Source organism: Callospermophilus lateralis, chromosome 8 (genome assembly GCF_048772815.1).
Source record: "Callospermophilus lateralis isolate mCalLat2 chromosome 8, mCalLat2.hap1, whole genome shotgun sequence".
In the NCBI taxonomy this organism is placed as follows: Eukaryota; Metazoa; Chordata; class Mammalia; order Rodentia; family Sciuridae; genus Callospermophilus; species Callospermophilus lateralis.
Window position 1 is genome coordinate 12,550,931 of NC_135312.1, and position 15,713 is coordinate 12,566,643.

The 15,713-nt window shown below is 40.8% G+C and overlaps 1 protein-coding gene across 1 annotated transcript in view; it reads left to right on the plus strand.

Moving 5' to 3' along the window:
• The window catches only part of Lap3 (leucine aminopeptidase 3), a 30,902-nt gene extending 18,711 nt beyond the window's left edge, over positions 1-12,191 (plus strand). The window contains exons 9-13 of the mRNA XM_076864592.1: positions 4,225-4,313; positions 5,985-6,087; positions 8,886-8,965; positions 11,102-11,211; positions 11,626-12,191. Coding sequence (XP_076720707.1) covers positions 4,225-4,313; positions 5,985-6,087; positions 8,886-8,965; positions 11,102-11,211; positions 11,626-11,815 — 572 coding nt within the window. The 3' untranslated portion in view covers positions 11,816-12,191. The remainder of the gene's footprint in view (positions 1-4,224; positions 4,314-5,984; positions 6,088-8,885; positions 8,966-11,101; positions 11,212-11,625) is intronic.
• Positions 12,192-15,713: the final 3,522 nt, after the last annotated feature.

A 15,713-nucleotide genomic window follows, 5' to 3' on the forward strand; every position in this document is an offset into this window, starting at 1 on the left:
ACTTTTGGGTCTCTCTGGGCCATTTTCTTTCCCCTCATCCTTTGAAGTTTCGTCTTGATGGGAGGAGTCAGGGCTGACATCTCTGGATCGATCCTCAGTTGTTTGAACCTTGGCTTTAGGTCCTTGTCTTAAACAGTAAAAATTACTAGGTAAACAATGACCTTTTTTAATAAAAATAATTCAACTTCAATGTTTCAGTAGGTTTTTATCATGTCAATATATGGGCAAAATTTTGGTTCATATCAGTATAATAAAATCGGGGGGTGGGGGTAAGGCCTGAAACATTGTAAAACTGATCATTTATATATTTATAGTCAATCCAGCTGCATACAAGTCTGTCTTCTGATTACTTTGGCCTTTTATCTCACTTTCTAGATGATCATGTAAAGATTCCTTTATTAAGGAAATCTTTTTTATCATAAAAGTCTTAAACATATAATGATTCTTTTATTTTATCCAAACATGATTTCTTTTTTCCTCCAAACTCTTTCCTTTCTGTTGAAGCATCTTCTATTCCTTTTCTAGAATTCTTTGGTTATACCTTGGAACAATTTCTATAAATCTTAGTAAACAAATTATTGTACATTCATGAGAAGAAATATCTCAATGAAAATATAGTTAAAGCCCTTGGACATTTCTGTTGACAGAATTATATCTGTTTATCATCTTATAAAAGTTTGTACAATAATTTGAGAATTAGAGATTACTTGATGGTTGTATTATCGCTATCTGTAACTATAAACGGCAGAGTATCAGATAAATGCATGTATAAAAGATATACGTTATGTGTTTTCTATTGAAAAACATTTGGAAGCAAATGGACACATATTAAACAAATAGACATTTTAATTATCCTATGGATTAAAGAGTATAGATTATTTAAGTAACTGGAAAAATATATTAAGAATAAAATGTTTAGTTTATAATTATCTTATGAAACCATATAGTTCTTAAAAATATTTGGATCCATTTTAAATTATTTTTAACTAGGAGTGTACTCTTACATGTGACATCACGTGATGTAGTGAAATAAGATCCTTGCGTATATTTTACTTATTTTTGTAATTACATAGTTAGAATTGAAAAGGAAGGATTTCTTGGCCATCACAGGAACATTGTGAGAAAATTGTCTTAAGTTGCCGCCTTGTTACTGTGATGAGCAAAATGCATCCTCACAGTGTCCAAAAGTAAAACATAAGCAAGCATGTATCTCTTATCTCTTATAAGTGTTACATTATTTCTGCAATTTTCTTTAATAATATAACCATAAAGAATTTCTAAGGGGGGCTGGGGTTGTGGCTCAAGCGGTAGCGTGCTTGCCTGGCATGCATGCGGCCCAGGTTCGATTCTCAGCACCACAAACAAAGATGTTGTGTCCGCCGAAAACTAAAAAAAAATAAATATTAAAAAAAATTAAAAAAAAAAAAAGAATTTCTAAGGGAACATGGGATAAAAATCAAGATTATTTAACTTTGAGAACACATTAGGATTAGGGCAGCAACATAGAAACCTGTTGAACTATATTTTGCCTGAAAAAGAAATCTTTCGTTAGTATTGACAAGTGGACATTTTTAAGTAACATGCAGGCTCTGCAGCCCCGTTCACTAGCCTGCAGAAAGTTAGCAATTATAGGTTAGTTAGAAACTACAGGTTAATAATTGGGAGGCTGGCCCAGAAGTCCTGCTTGCCTGACAGTGGAAGGACAAATGGGAAACCTATGAAAAATGTGGGAGGTGGGACTTATCCGCCATGTTATCCTGGCCTTGTGGCTGGAGAGTTTAGTTTGCCTGAAATTTGGGGGGTTTTATTTCATGCATTGTTTTTCTGACCCCAGCAGTCCTGGTTGTATTTCTCCATGCTGGGCAGCACGTGCGCATAGCCTTGCGTGGTGCACAAGGCCTTCCCGTGAGCGGTCGCCTTAGTAACCAGGGAAGCTAGAGTTGGTCGGGTTTGTGGGAAGTAATGAAGGCCCACTTTGGTTGTCCGCATCTTTGCCTGTCCCGTGGCCGCATCTCCTCCCGCGGTGAAAGTCGCTGGAGATGGGCTGGCCCCGCGTTCAGCCGCTGCCATGCCTGCGCCCCAGGCCAATTAGCATTTGACCGTTGCCGCGCCAGTGTCCCCCGCTTGAGTTCCCCCCGCTGGAGCGGGTTTGCGCCTGGGAGAAGGCGCATGCATGGCTGCGCCCGCGGGCGGGCAAGCCTAGGAAGCCAGCGCCAGACCTTCCGAGTAGGTTGCACTCTGTCGGATCTCTAAAGTGGGGTCACAAACCAGTAATGTGTCCCTTCCCTGCCATCAACTCCACCGGGAAGCCACGTGTTGCTCCCAGCATTTCCCCAGGTGTTTGGATTTTGACCGATCTGTTTGTGTTTTCCCGCTTGGAATCTCTCCAGGGCAGCGCCACGTGGGGGCTCCTGAGGATGTTCCTACAGAACCCAGGATTCCTGGGAGAGCCGGCAGCTTGTTGGGCAGCAGTAGTGGTGTCCTCATCTCCTTGAACCCTTGTTGCAGCACGGTCAGCATTTTGTCCCTTCAGGCCGTGTTGCACTGGGCTGCTCTGCTTGTACCTCGTCATTGCAAATGTCCTTGCAGCCGCCTGGGCATCCCGCCAATCCCGCTGCAGAGTCCCAGGCGGACTCCCAGGCGGCAGCAATTGGGATCCCGCCTCTGGGAATCGCGCCAGCTTTAGCGCTCTCCGGAGAGGCGGAGAGCTATGGGTGGTTCCCGTCCTGTAGCTCTTCCTTGTAGGTGCGAGCACTCCAAAAATAAAAAATTTTTAAACCCCCAAACTGGGTCCCAGTGGTAGATGCCGGTGCCAGCGGGCCCCAGGGCAGCCTGCATTTGGCTAGACCAGGCCCCCAAAGGGGCAGAACTAGCTGGTGGCTCCACAGGGAACAGTAGCCAGAGCCCTGTATCTGCTGAACAGCTGGGCCATAGCTCACCTGATTTGATCCTTGGTAAGGATGTAATGAGAGAGGCTCAGCAGATCCACTAGTTCAATTTAAATTGCCCAAACAATTCCAGAAAGTAATAATAAAACAAAAATTTAAAAAAAAACAAAAAACACTTTTGCTCTTTTAGAAGTGGAAAACTTCTAGAATTTTAATGTCCCATAGTGAAAACAATTTTATTTTCTCTCCCTCCATTTTCTAAATATTAATTCCCAGTACATAAATCCAAAAATTCTTATCTAAAACGTTTCAAAACACAAAAATTCCACAATAGTTTCACAGTCATAAAAAAACCTGCTTACGAGAGAGGGCTACCCTTTAACCCTATACATCTTATCAACTACCCTAAAACAATCCAAGCTGTGCCTCCATTTATTACAGTCTATCAGAGTTGGTGACCTAATGCTGGGTTCACAAAATTTGGCTATTCCCAATAACTTAAGAAAACGGCAAAGAAAGTACGCAAACACACAGAAGTACCTTTTCAAAATCCGGGTCAGCTGTGTGACCTTAGGGATCCCTCGAAAGAGAGAGCTATTGGAATTCTTCTTATATAGGAGGCACACAAGGGGAAGTTCCATGGAATATTCCATCCCCAAAAGGGCAAAGGGGTAGGATTACCAAGTAACAGGTGAATGTAACTCAACCCCACCAGGTGCTGCCTACTCCTGGAGCCACACCTCATTATCCCAGTGGTGGTAAAGTTATTGCGGGGCCCCATAATTGTTCGATATCTCTTGCTCAGGACTTAAGGGCGTGTATTTCCAGAGCAGCTCCCAATATCTAAGAAAAAGGACATTCTGTAATGACAATACTCTTACCTTTTCCAAGAGAGAATATAATAACCTAATTCAAATGTCCCAATTACCTAAAAAAAGTATATTTTGCTTATATTTAGTTTTTATTAATCTAGGAGCTAATAAAAAAAACCCGACATTGCATTGGGTTGCCATGTCTCTTTAGTTTTCTCTGTCAAGAATTCTTTTTCTGCCCTGTTTTCTTTTATGGCACTGGCAGTGTTGAAGAGTCTTGGTTGGTATGATCTTCCACAGTTTGCAGTTATTTTTTCTCCATTGAAATCAAGTCAGGCCTGTGCTAAGAATGCTATAAAGGTGGCATGTACTTCCTGCTGTTGATGAACATATGTCATTGGTGTCATTGGTGATAGGAAATTTGGTTGGGCATGCTTCTGGTGGCTCACCAGTGGCCTCCTGTCCCATGGGTGGTGTGTTTGGACCCAGTATAACCATATTCTCTCAAATATTTTTTCCAATAGGTTTGGCTCCTCTTTGTGAAAATATGCCCAGTGGCAAGGCCAACAAGCCTGGAGATGTTGTTAGAGCCAAGAACGGGAAGACTATCCAGGTTTGTGACTGGAGGGTGCACCATTCCCTAACATGTTTCTAGGGAACCCCATTGTGGCCACCTAACTGTAGTGTGACTGGAAGCAGGGCCCCACCTCTCTGGGGAGGGTGGTATCTTCCGTGCAGAGTAGTTTTTCATGCAGAGTCATTGTATTTCTCAATGAGAATTTTTAAGAGTGTTTTTCCTGCCTTGATTATTCCTCTCACTTCCTGTATGCTGTACACGCAAATTACCATGAATCTGTAGCCAGGCTTGCAGAGTTTGGCAAAGCAGTAAATGTGGGCTATTTTCTGGGTATATCTGTGCCACGAAAACATTTTCCAATTCTAAAGGTTCAGGTGGGAAACACTGTCTTGCATCATGGGCTCTGCACTGTGGGGACCTGGCAGCAAGCAGCAGGTCCCCATGGTGTGGGCCTGCATGCTTGCACTCACTGCCCATGATGGTGGGGCCTCTACTAAAAAGAAGGCAGTACAGTTAGGAAGGGTTGCCAAAGAATCTCGGCCCGAAGATCCAGAGCTGCTTAGCTGTATCTTTCTTAGGTACTTAGCCTATTTGTTTTCAGAAATCTTTTTATTTTCCCCCTCATTAAATGAGTTATAACAGTTGCTAGTAAAATGGAAAGGCATTTTTATACTTATTTCAGCTTCCCATGTCATCAGCCCTAAGTTACTAGCTGTGATACAGGGGTTAATGAATTTTATTTGCTTTCCAGATTAGACTGAATAATATTAGGAATAATCAAGGCAGGAACAACACTCTTAAATAGTGTTTTCACTATTATATAAGTACACTTTTTTTTTTCTTTTGCAGTACTGGGGATTAAACCCAGAGCCTCACACATGCTAAGCAAGTACTATACCACTGAGCCTCATCCCCAGCCTTTTTATTTTTTATTTTTGAGATAGGGTCTCGTATGTTTCCCAGGCAGTCCTACAACTTTTAATCCCTCTCCCTCAACCTTCTGAGTAGCTGGGATTATAGGCATGCATGTACCAGGGTGCCCAGCACAAACCTGTTTTTGAATCTTGATGACATGTCATCCAAGCCTTTTCTCACTTTTATATCCAATTCTGGTGTATAATTGCCTGGTTTTTATATTCATTACTCCTATAGTCCCCTTTTTAAAAAAATTTTTAGTTTATTTGTTCCAATTGGTTATACATGACAGCAGAATTCTCTTTGACTCATTGTACACAAATGGAGCACAAATTTTCACTTCTCTGGTTGTACACGAAGTAGGGTCCCACCATTCATGCAATCTACATGTGCCTAGGGTAATGATGTCTGTCTCATTCCACCATCTTTCCTATCCCTATGGCCCCTCCCTTCCCTACCTTTGCCCAATCCAAAGTGCTTCCACTTATCTCATGTCCCTCCCCATTATGGATTAACATCCACTTATCAGAGAAAACATTTGGCCTTTGATTTTTTGGGGATTGGCTTACTTCACTTAGCATGATTTCCTCTAACTCCATCCATTTACCTGTAAATGCCATAATTTTATTCTCTTTTATTGCTGAGTAATACTCCATTGTATATATGTACCACAGTTTCTTTATCCATTCATCTATTGAAGGGCATCTAGGTAGGTTCCACAGTTTGGCTATTGTGAGTTGTGCTGCCCAAAACATCGATGTCTCACTCCTTTTTTGATCTCCCTCTTGGCAGGTTGATAACACCGATGCTGAGGGGAGGCTCATCCTGGCCGATGCGCTCTGTTACGCGCACACCTTTAATCCAAAACTCATCATCAATGCAGCCACCTTAACAGGTCAGACCCCTTCTGTTTTTGTTGGAAGGAAGCTATGATCCCAATTATCATGTTAAATATTTATGTCTTATCATTTTCTATTTAAGTGAAGGTACTACATTTTTGTTTGAGGTTAAGGTTCATCTTTTCTGAGAAATTTAAAAACGGATGAAAAACTTTTATGAAGTTGATAGAAATGTTTTGGAGACAAGTGACTACATTTGTAAAATACCATTAACTTGAAAAGTATGGTATTGAAGACTATAATGTGAACCCCCAATCCCGTCATAGAGATGGAGCATAGACATAGAGTAAGCACCACTTGTCACAGTGCCATATGAACGGTGTTGACACAATCAGCAGGCATTAACACCTCTTATGTGCTGGGACTGTGTTGATGACTGAGGATGCAGCTTTGGGGCAGAACATAAGTGAGGCCTGTAGTCTAGTGGAAACAGTGCAGTAACTAGACATTCACACTGAGGGTTTAAAGTGGCAGGCGACAAGCACAAGGAAGTGGAATTAAAGGAAGCCTGAGGGAGCCTATATGGTTTGGGGATTTGATCAGGTCAGCATGTGCAGGGCCTCTTATCCTAAGAAAGGTGACTTGAGCCTGGGGTCTGAGTGGAGAAGAGGTGAACAGAGAGTGCATTGTGCACAGAGGCCATGTTGTGGGGTGCTGGGGGGCAGAAGTGTTCAGGTTGAAGTATGCTGTGTGGCTTGTGAGGCAGATGCTGCGGTAGGTAGCATATTACAGGGGGAGTCAGTGCATCAGGAAGCTACCAAGGAGGGCTAAGTACAGGGATGATTTGGTTGGATCTGCACCCTGTAAGTTTTCCCAGCATGCACTGTGAAGAATGGGCTGTAGAAGGACTCCAGGAGAAATGTGCCAACCAGTGAGGCCTATGGGCTGGGTTGTGGTTGTTGAGTTTTGTGGATGTGGATATAGGTGTGTGCTAAGGATGAATGATACAGTATCTGCAGTTGGTTTCAAAATAATGTTAGGTGTGGGGTTCTGGTGAAACAAGTTTGCCAGGAGTTGATAATTGTTGATGTGGGGTAATGGGTAATTAGGTGTCAGTTATATTATTTTCCTTGTTTTTGTATATATTTGAAAATTTCAAAAATAAATTTATTGGTTTTTTAAAAAGTGATTACTGTAGTTCAGGTGGTAGATGATAATGGCAATAGCTGTAATGGAAGGAGAGATTTACGAAGCGACTGGGAGGTAGTGATGAAGCTTGAAGGAGCAAATGACACAGACCAATTGAATTTACCCCAATGTCATGTAGAATCACAGGAATTTATATGGGCCATCGCTTTCAAATAGTGATTTGTAATTTATGGTTCTTTACTATTAACTAATAACCAATGGCATTTACCGTAACTTCATGGGAAAAAATGTACAATCCAACACCCCAGTGACACAGAGCAACCCCATACTAAAAAGCACTACTGCTTTCCCTGGAAAGGAATCAGTTTAAATCATTGTGGTACTGTGCAGAACTGCTGAGGGCCACCAGATCAACAATGATATGTGGGTCTAACTAGGTTCTCTAAATCAGAGATATGTACCAGTATTTTTCCACATGCATGCATATGGGATCCCTCAGTGTATGTCATGCAACCACTATTAACCCTGACTGCAAAGAAACATAAGAAAATGGGAAGTTTTACTATATAGTTAAATAAAATTTGTCAAGCAGCATACATACTAGTATTTTGAAGTTTCAGTTTTCCTTGGGGGAAATGCTGATGAGCAGTTTGATGCAAAGCCACAGGTAGGGATTAAGGGGACACCTGGACAAACCTCACATTGCAGAGAGCAGATGCCACCTTGTGAAACTATGGAACCTCTGCCAACTCCAGTGCTTATGTCCTCTAACGTTCCAGGGCCCTAGTGTTGGCAGTGACAGGCTCAGTGCTGTGTACCTTGACTTTCCATGTGGTGTCCCATTTCTGAAAGACAGTGTTGCTCTTTGCTTTTGATAGCTACTTACTGAGCTCCATTATGCCAAGCAGTGTGCTAGACCCTGAGTCTATGGTCAGAATCAGAGACCTTCCCTGGCCCAGAAGTTACAGACGGGACCAGGCAAATAACAAATGGGACTGCTGGAGCTAAGCATCCAAGAGGGCAGCACTAAGCTGCTGTCCCTGGTTGTGTACCTAGAAAACAGAAAGCTTGTTTTCAACTTGTTTTTTTACGAATGTAAATTAATTTTTAAAAAGAAGTCAGCCAATAGGACACAAGTTTGTTGGAGAAGGAAATTAGATGAAATAAATGATACAATAACAACAACTGTTTCTGTTTTTTACAAAAGGCAGCAGAGCCAGATATTTACCAATATGTGTTTAAAAGTACTAAAAAGTCAAGAGATGCGTCTGTGCCTTTAGTATGTAATTATGATACCTCCATCCAAAGGACTGTTCCAAAAGCATTAAAGATACTTTCAAACATTTTTTTATAAAAGAGGAATAAATATTAAAGTATAAAAGGATGAACACATTCTTGTACACATATAGTATGATCTTAAATACTAAAAAAAAGTCTGGAATACCAAAATTGGTAACAATTATCCATGGTGATATTTTATGGTATTTCTTTTCCTTTTCTGCATTTTCCTTAATAATTATAGGTGAATTCTGGTTTGAGAGACATAAAAATATATTAAATATGGAACTGATTTCCTAAGCTTACCTTTCTTACAATGAGAGAGCCATTAAGTAGGGTTTTAGTCCACAGTTTTGTTCTGAGTGGCAGAGGAGCCCACTTGGTCTGGACAGGAGAATGGAATTGACCTGAGAGTTGTTTCTCACAGGTGCCATGGACATAGCCTTGGGGTCAGGTGCCACTGGGGTCTTTACCAACTCATCCTGGCTGTGGAACAAACTATTTGAGGTGGGTATAATATTCATAGACCTAAATTATAAGGATGATGAATCAATTATTGTAACCCTTGAATGATATAGTTGTTCACATCCTGTGCTAAAAGTAATTTTTATGCTGTGGGTTTGCCTTTGAATTGAAAATGGACCAGAGCAACAAACTTGATTGAGTGGCTTCACGTTTTCTACAGATGTCCCTAAATGATGGGCATAATACCACCACCTTCTTCAGTGGCCTCAGAATGAATTAAAAATAACATACAAATAATATGGCTGTGGTTGAGAATCCTTGAGGTAGAAAAGGGTATGAGAGCAGCTTTGTGAAGAAAGGAAGGCCTTCTGATGAATGCATGTGGAGTGGATCAGCCTGTTGTGTAGGTGGACTCACAGTCTTCTCCCATCCCATCACCACCAGCACACATGCACATGTGTGCACACACACAGTCAGTCACCGCCATCAGTTTCCACCTGCTAGCACCCTGTTAATCTAACCTAGCCTGTCTCGAGGTAGCATGTGACCCTGTGACCTCTTGGAGACATCCAGCTCTTGGCTTCTGTGATAATCTTCTCTTCTGGTTTCCTTCTGACCCTGGTGCTTCAGTCTCCCTTGGTAGCTGTTGTTCTTTGTCCACTTCTGACTGGTGTTCAGTCCTTGGCCACATGTTCTTATGCTTATGGGGAAGCTCATCTGTTTCAATGGCTCCCATTTGCATCTTTCCATTGATAGCTCTGTCTCTTCCTGTGTTCCAAAGTCCATCTGACAGCTCATTCATCCTTTTAGCAAGTAGTTAAAGGGAACTTAATTATGGGAAAAAACACAAAATGTCTCTGAACATATTTGTTAAGTTGATTTAAGGTCCTACACTTAGTTTTCACCCTCCGCTGCTTCCCCTGCATAGCTGTCTTCTCATCATTTGTGAAGCCTGCCCTCTCAACCTCTGTAAAATTCCTCTCTGTTTTCTCCTTCCAGGCTGGGCCAGAACCTCTCCTCTGGCCTCCCATGATCCACAGTCCCTCCCTCTCATCATGGCATCACAAGATTGGACTTTTTTTTTTTTTAAGAGAGAGAGAGAGAGAATTTTTTAATATTTATTTTTTAGTTTTTGGCGGGCACAACATCTTTGTTTGTATGTGGTGCTGAGGATCGAACCCGTGCCGCACGCATGCCAGGCGAGCGCGCTACCACTTGAGCCACATCCCCAGCCCAATATTGAACTTTTTAAAAATCAAAGTTATATGTGCATAACTTTGATTTTTAAATAGTCATAAATAAATAGTCAGCAACTTACAGTCTATTTTCCTGGAGTCAGCCATTTTCATCCTTTGGCTGATACATCTGATACATACTCATGTCCTACACAGGCTGATCTGACTCCATAGCTTATATTGCTGCTTCTTGACTTTCCACTTTTGAGTCTTTGACTTCTTGCAGTAGTGAGTTAAACAATGTTTATGTGTACATTTCTCCTGCTAGCCTGTGGGCTCTTTGATGGCTCTAATATTTCAGTACACTTAGTGGTGTGCAGAAATTCAATTAATGATGAAAGGAAAGAGAGAAGGAAGAAGACAGAAATAGACAGAAAAAAGGATTGGAGGGCAGGAGGGAAGTCACCCTGTGTCAGGGACATTAAAGTGGGTCCAGGTGTGCATTTCCCCAGTACACTGAGGTGACCAGCCTCACAGAAACTCTTTCATTCTACTCAAACCTACGAAACCTGTTTCCAACACAGAATACCAGATTATTAATTGAGACTTTAGCAAATTCCTTGCAGATCTGTGGGATTTTTCATAACATTGCTATATAATCACCGCAGTACTGGGGATTGAACCTAAGTGGCAAGTGGCGCTACACCATTGAGCTATTCTCGCCACACATCACCACCTGCTTCTTTTTTGAGACAGGGTCTCCCTGAGTTGCCAAGGCTAACTGCAAACTTTGATCTTCTCATGCTTCAGCCTCCTGAGTAGTTGGGATTATAGGCATGTACCACCACACTCAGCTATAATTCTTAAATAATCAGTAATGACCACTGTTCTGAAACCTGTTTTATAGTTTCATGCTTTAGATTAAAGGTTAGAAAAGCTTCTTCCTTCAAGCACACCATGAATTTTCTAGAACCTAACTTAAGAGTGTCATCTTTCTTTTTAGGCCAGCATTGAAACAGGGGACCGTGTTTGGAGGATGCCTCTCTTTGAACATTATACAAGACAAGTTATAGATTGTCAGCTTGCTGATGTTAACAACATTGGAAAATATCGGTATGGAAAACAAGCTAGATGTTCATTTTTACAATCATCCTTGTTGCCTAAGAATCACTATTTTCAATTTTATCATCTTTACACAAAATTTTAATCTCTGATTTCCTTTGCTTGTAAGTTTAGTTCTAATGTCTACAGTTTTCAAGGTATTTCTCCAACAGGTTCTTAGTATTTCTCACATTTTCACATTTGCTTATATTTTACATGTAAACAAATGATAAGGAAAAGATGTGGAAAATATTGGAAGGTGTTACATAGGAGAAAGGAATCCAAAATTTTTTCTTTACTGCTGAAGTTACTGGTTAACTTCATAATTGGTCCTGTAACTTTGACTCTTGCTCTCTGGTCATAGAACCTATTTGGCAAGAATTGATGAAATCGTTCATGCACCTTGACGTAGGCTTTCTCTTTTAGGTCTGCAGGGGCATGTACAGCTGCAGCGTTCCTGAAGGAATTTGTGACTCATCCTAAGTGGGCACATTTGGACATAGCAGGTGTGATGACCAACAAAGATGAGGTCCCATACCTGCGGAAAGGCATGACCGGGAGGCCCACAAGGACTCTGATTGAGTTCTTACTGCGCTTCAGCCAAGACAGTGCTTAGCTCAGACACTCGGAAATGCCTTCATTTGTCTGAAATTGGACAGTGGAGCTTGAAAATACTTTTGGATGAATAAAAATCTTTTAAAGGCAACAAAAGATGGTATTTAAAACTATAAAACTAAATGAAATTTGTATGCCTTGATTTTTCATTTTATGCAAAGATTTATAAAAGTAAAGCTAATATCTTTTTGGCAAGATTTTTAAGATATTCTACACATCATGATCAGTTTTTTTTTAAAACTTCCTGATCACTTTTTAAAGTATTTGTTTTTCATTGAGAAGAAAAATTGCACTTCAGATTTGTGATGCTAGAAATGCAGCAAATTAAGTTACTATGCAATTGTGAGAAACAATAAATCCAAGTTTTGGTGTTCTGATTTGGCTCTGATATTTACTTACGGTAACTTTACCACAACAGAACTTGTCTCTTTGGCCTAATAACATAAACTGAGTAATTAAATTGGGGCATAGTGATGGAAATATTCAATGCTATCAATCACTTTGGGACACTCGGTGAGTGAGCTTATTAGTTTGTGAAACAGGCCTGGCCTGTGGTTTCCAAAATGAATCAATCATAATAGTATTAACCAAGTATCAACTTCACCAATATGCCAGGCACTGTTCTAAGGGTTTTCATATATTGTTACTGAATCCTCTTAATAACCCAGTGAGGTGGGTGCTATTATCCCTTTTAGATGAGGAAGGTGAGGCATGAGACAGGTAAAATGTCAGTGATGTCAAGGAACAAAGGGTTAAACTCGGTGGCTTCCAGAGCTGGCATGCTTAACTAGTATATTGTAATGCTTGCTTTCAGTTCAGTGACTTGAACAGATATGGAATTTATTTGAAAGCAAGAAACCAGATGAAAGGGACAATAAATGAGTATCTATTTGTTAACCTCGTGGGACTACCACCAGTCAATAGAATTCCATTTGTGCAGACTTAGAACAAAAGGTCTTCCCATTACTTTTGTGTAAGATGGATCAAATTATCCATGAATGAATTATCCCTTTTTAAGGAAAAAAAAAAAAAACTTGGAAACTATTTGACAGAAAAAACTGTTGAGGACAGTTATTTTTAACTTTAAAAATGTTTGTCAGGTAAGACGATATTATGTACCTAAACTGGTTTATAAAGAGGGAATGGAAATGAGTGTACACATTTGTGGTATATTTTAGACTTGAAAGCAGGCAGAGAAGTGAGTAAACAGGGGTTCATTTCCCTTGGGTATCCTTGTTCAGGAGCTACTTCATCAGGAAAGATGGACTCAGAGAGTGGGAACTATTGGCTTATGAAGGAAACGAGAAACACCCCTGAGTGAGTCAGAAATGGCTAGTAAGGCTTTGGTAGAAGGCTTTCTCATAGTCCCAGGTAGCTGATGTGGTTGAAGGCAACATTAAATTGAGGAAAGAAAGCAGGACAAAAGGGATGCAACTGCAGTTTACAGATCTGAAGGAGTTTTCACTGAAGTCTCATATATACTCTGATTATGTCAATCAGAGTAAGCCATAGCTACTGCAATGGAAGGGGGGGGTATACAGAGATTAGCTGGCTGTGTTGCTATTCTAACAGAAGAAGGGGAAGGAGGTAAAGAGACAATTTTATGAACTCTAAAGTTGATCGTGGATTAGACTCCAGATTTGCAAAGTCGAGCATCTATATACTCCCAACACAGCACAGAGCACAAGAATCCATCACTGACACTCTGTAAACCCTTGCTATAAAGGGAGAGTGTGTTAAGTATGATGAGGGTAGGTACCATACCTCTCCAGTTTATTGCTAAATCTCTGCTCATGTTACTTGACTCAAACCACTGATAAGTGTCCATATTGGTTGAATGAATAGATGAGAAAGGATACAGTGTGGTAAGAGATGAACTTGATGGAATCTTGGGAGTGCTTGGCAGTTAAAGGTTTTAAGATTACAGCAGAGTAAATTCCTAGATGTCCTCATACTCTTCAAGGTCGTAGGCTGGGGAGAAGAGTAGTTCTGGAACCATTCTCTTACCACCTGGTAGCAGATCAATCAGATGGAATTAGCCTGACCATTTCTTTGGGGCTCTTCTTGTGTAATGGGCCATATTCTACAGCGGTAGCTCTGCTGTTTAAGAGCTGTGAGCTTCTCCCCTCACTGTGGTCCTAGGGAAATAAGAGCTTAAACCCTATCTTCAAATTACATCAGGCATTCAATTCCCAACTAGATTTCTACCCCCTGAATATCTCATGGAGTTTAGCTGATTATATATCTTACCACCTATCTAAGTGCCCCAATACAAGATAGCACTTTCTTTCTACTCTTCTAAATCACTGCCTCACTGGTCTCCAGAAACCTCTGGTGTGAATCCCAGACAACTACCATTGATGTTGTTCTCAGGCAACTTATATGGCCCTTAGGTAAACTGGATATTAAAGGAATTTGCTAAAAAGCAAAATAATGACAAACTTCTTACCATTTTTTTTTATTTTGCAGAAGTTATAGTTTTAACAAAAACTTCATGTTAATATGTAATGGGTTTATTATTTTTAGTGAATTGGTATTTTTTAAAATTCTCAATTTTAATAGACAAATATTAGCAGACAATACACAAAAAATAAACACTTGGGATCCTCAATAATTTTTAGACATGTAAAGGTGTCCTGAGAATAAAGTAAGATTTTCAGACTAGATCCTCCTAGTCTTTTCTTTTGATTCTTTCTATCAGCAAATACTTATCACCTCTATCTTTGCCAAGCACAGTTGGAAACAGTTGAATATTGGGGACAGGATAAATAAGACCAGCTGGCTCTGATGCCAGGAGAAGAGGGGGAAAGGAGGAGAAAAGTCTGCAATTTAGTCAATAAAAAATTATATGAACAAGTTAATTTCAGATTATGTTTAAATGATGTAAAGAAATTTAAACAGAAGAGTCTGGGAGTTCTGGGTCTAATTTAAACTGGGAGGCTGACTTTGATTAAAGCCTAACAGGCAAAGGACTTTTCTCTGACCTTTTCTACCCTGGCCCTGTTGGGCTTCCTGTGTTTCCTTAAATATGCCAGTCAGGCAGGATCCTTCTGTCCAGAAAGCTCTCCTAACTCTTCAATCATTCCAATTCAGGTCTTCCCCATCACTCATCTCAAAGAACACCACTCCATTACCAGTTATCCCCTCACACGGCTTAATTTTTTCCCTAATATTTACCTTTATATTGATATATATGTATATTTACGTGTTTCTCTTTCTCCAGAAATTTGGGGTAATTGCTGTAACCCCTAGACCATAAAGTAGTGCCTGAGACACGGAGAGTTCTGTATGTTCGATGGTAACCAAAATGAAGGCTTTTAAAATAAACAACAAACGAGTCAAAAAGCAATTGTTGAGATTATCACAGTGACTCCCTCTTCGAAGCTACTATATATATCCCAAAACAATGCCAGGCACACAGGTAGCCTCCACAATGGCAGTGGCTTCTCTTACCTGACTCATTCCCGGTATAACCCACGACTGGATGAGCATTGGAGACAGTGAACTCTCAGTAACTGCTGGGGAGTGCAGGGGTGACTCATTCTACCTAGGGGCAAACTGAGCTGGGAGGGAGGACGTGACTCGGCCCAAGTCCTTCCGCTCAGGTCGCAGGGTTCCACGGGGAACTCGACCTCTCCCGCGGGCTGCTCCACCGGGGTTAGCCATCCATTATCGCCTTGTAACGGGTTCACTTGATGCTTTGACTATTTCCCCTGTGGCTTCTGAATCCCTTGCTTTTTTTTTTTTTTTTTTTCCCAACCTTCTTCTGCTCCCTGATCTTCTTTTCCCTAACATTCCCCACTTTTCCCCTGGACTTCTCCTCCCTGATCTTCTCCTCGCTGATCTTCTTCTTAATCTAATTTTCTCTGAATCACCTCTTTAAAAGTCCCCTGTTCCTA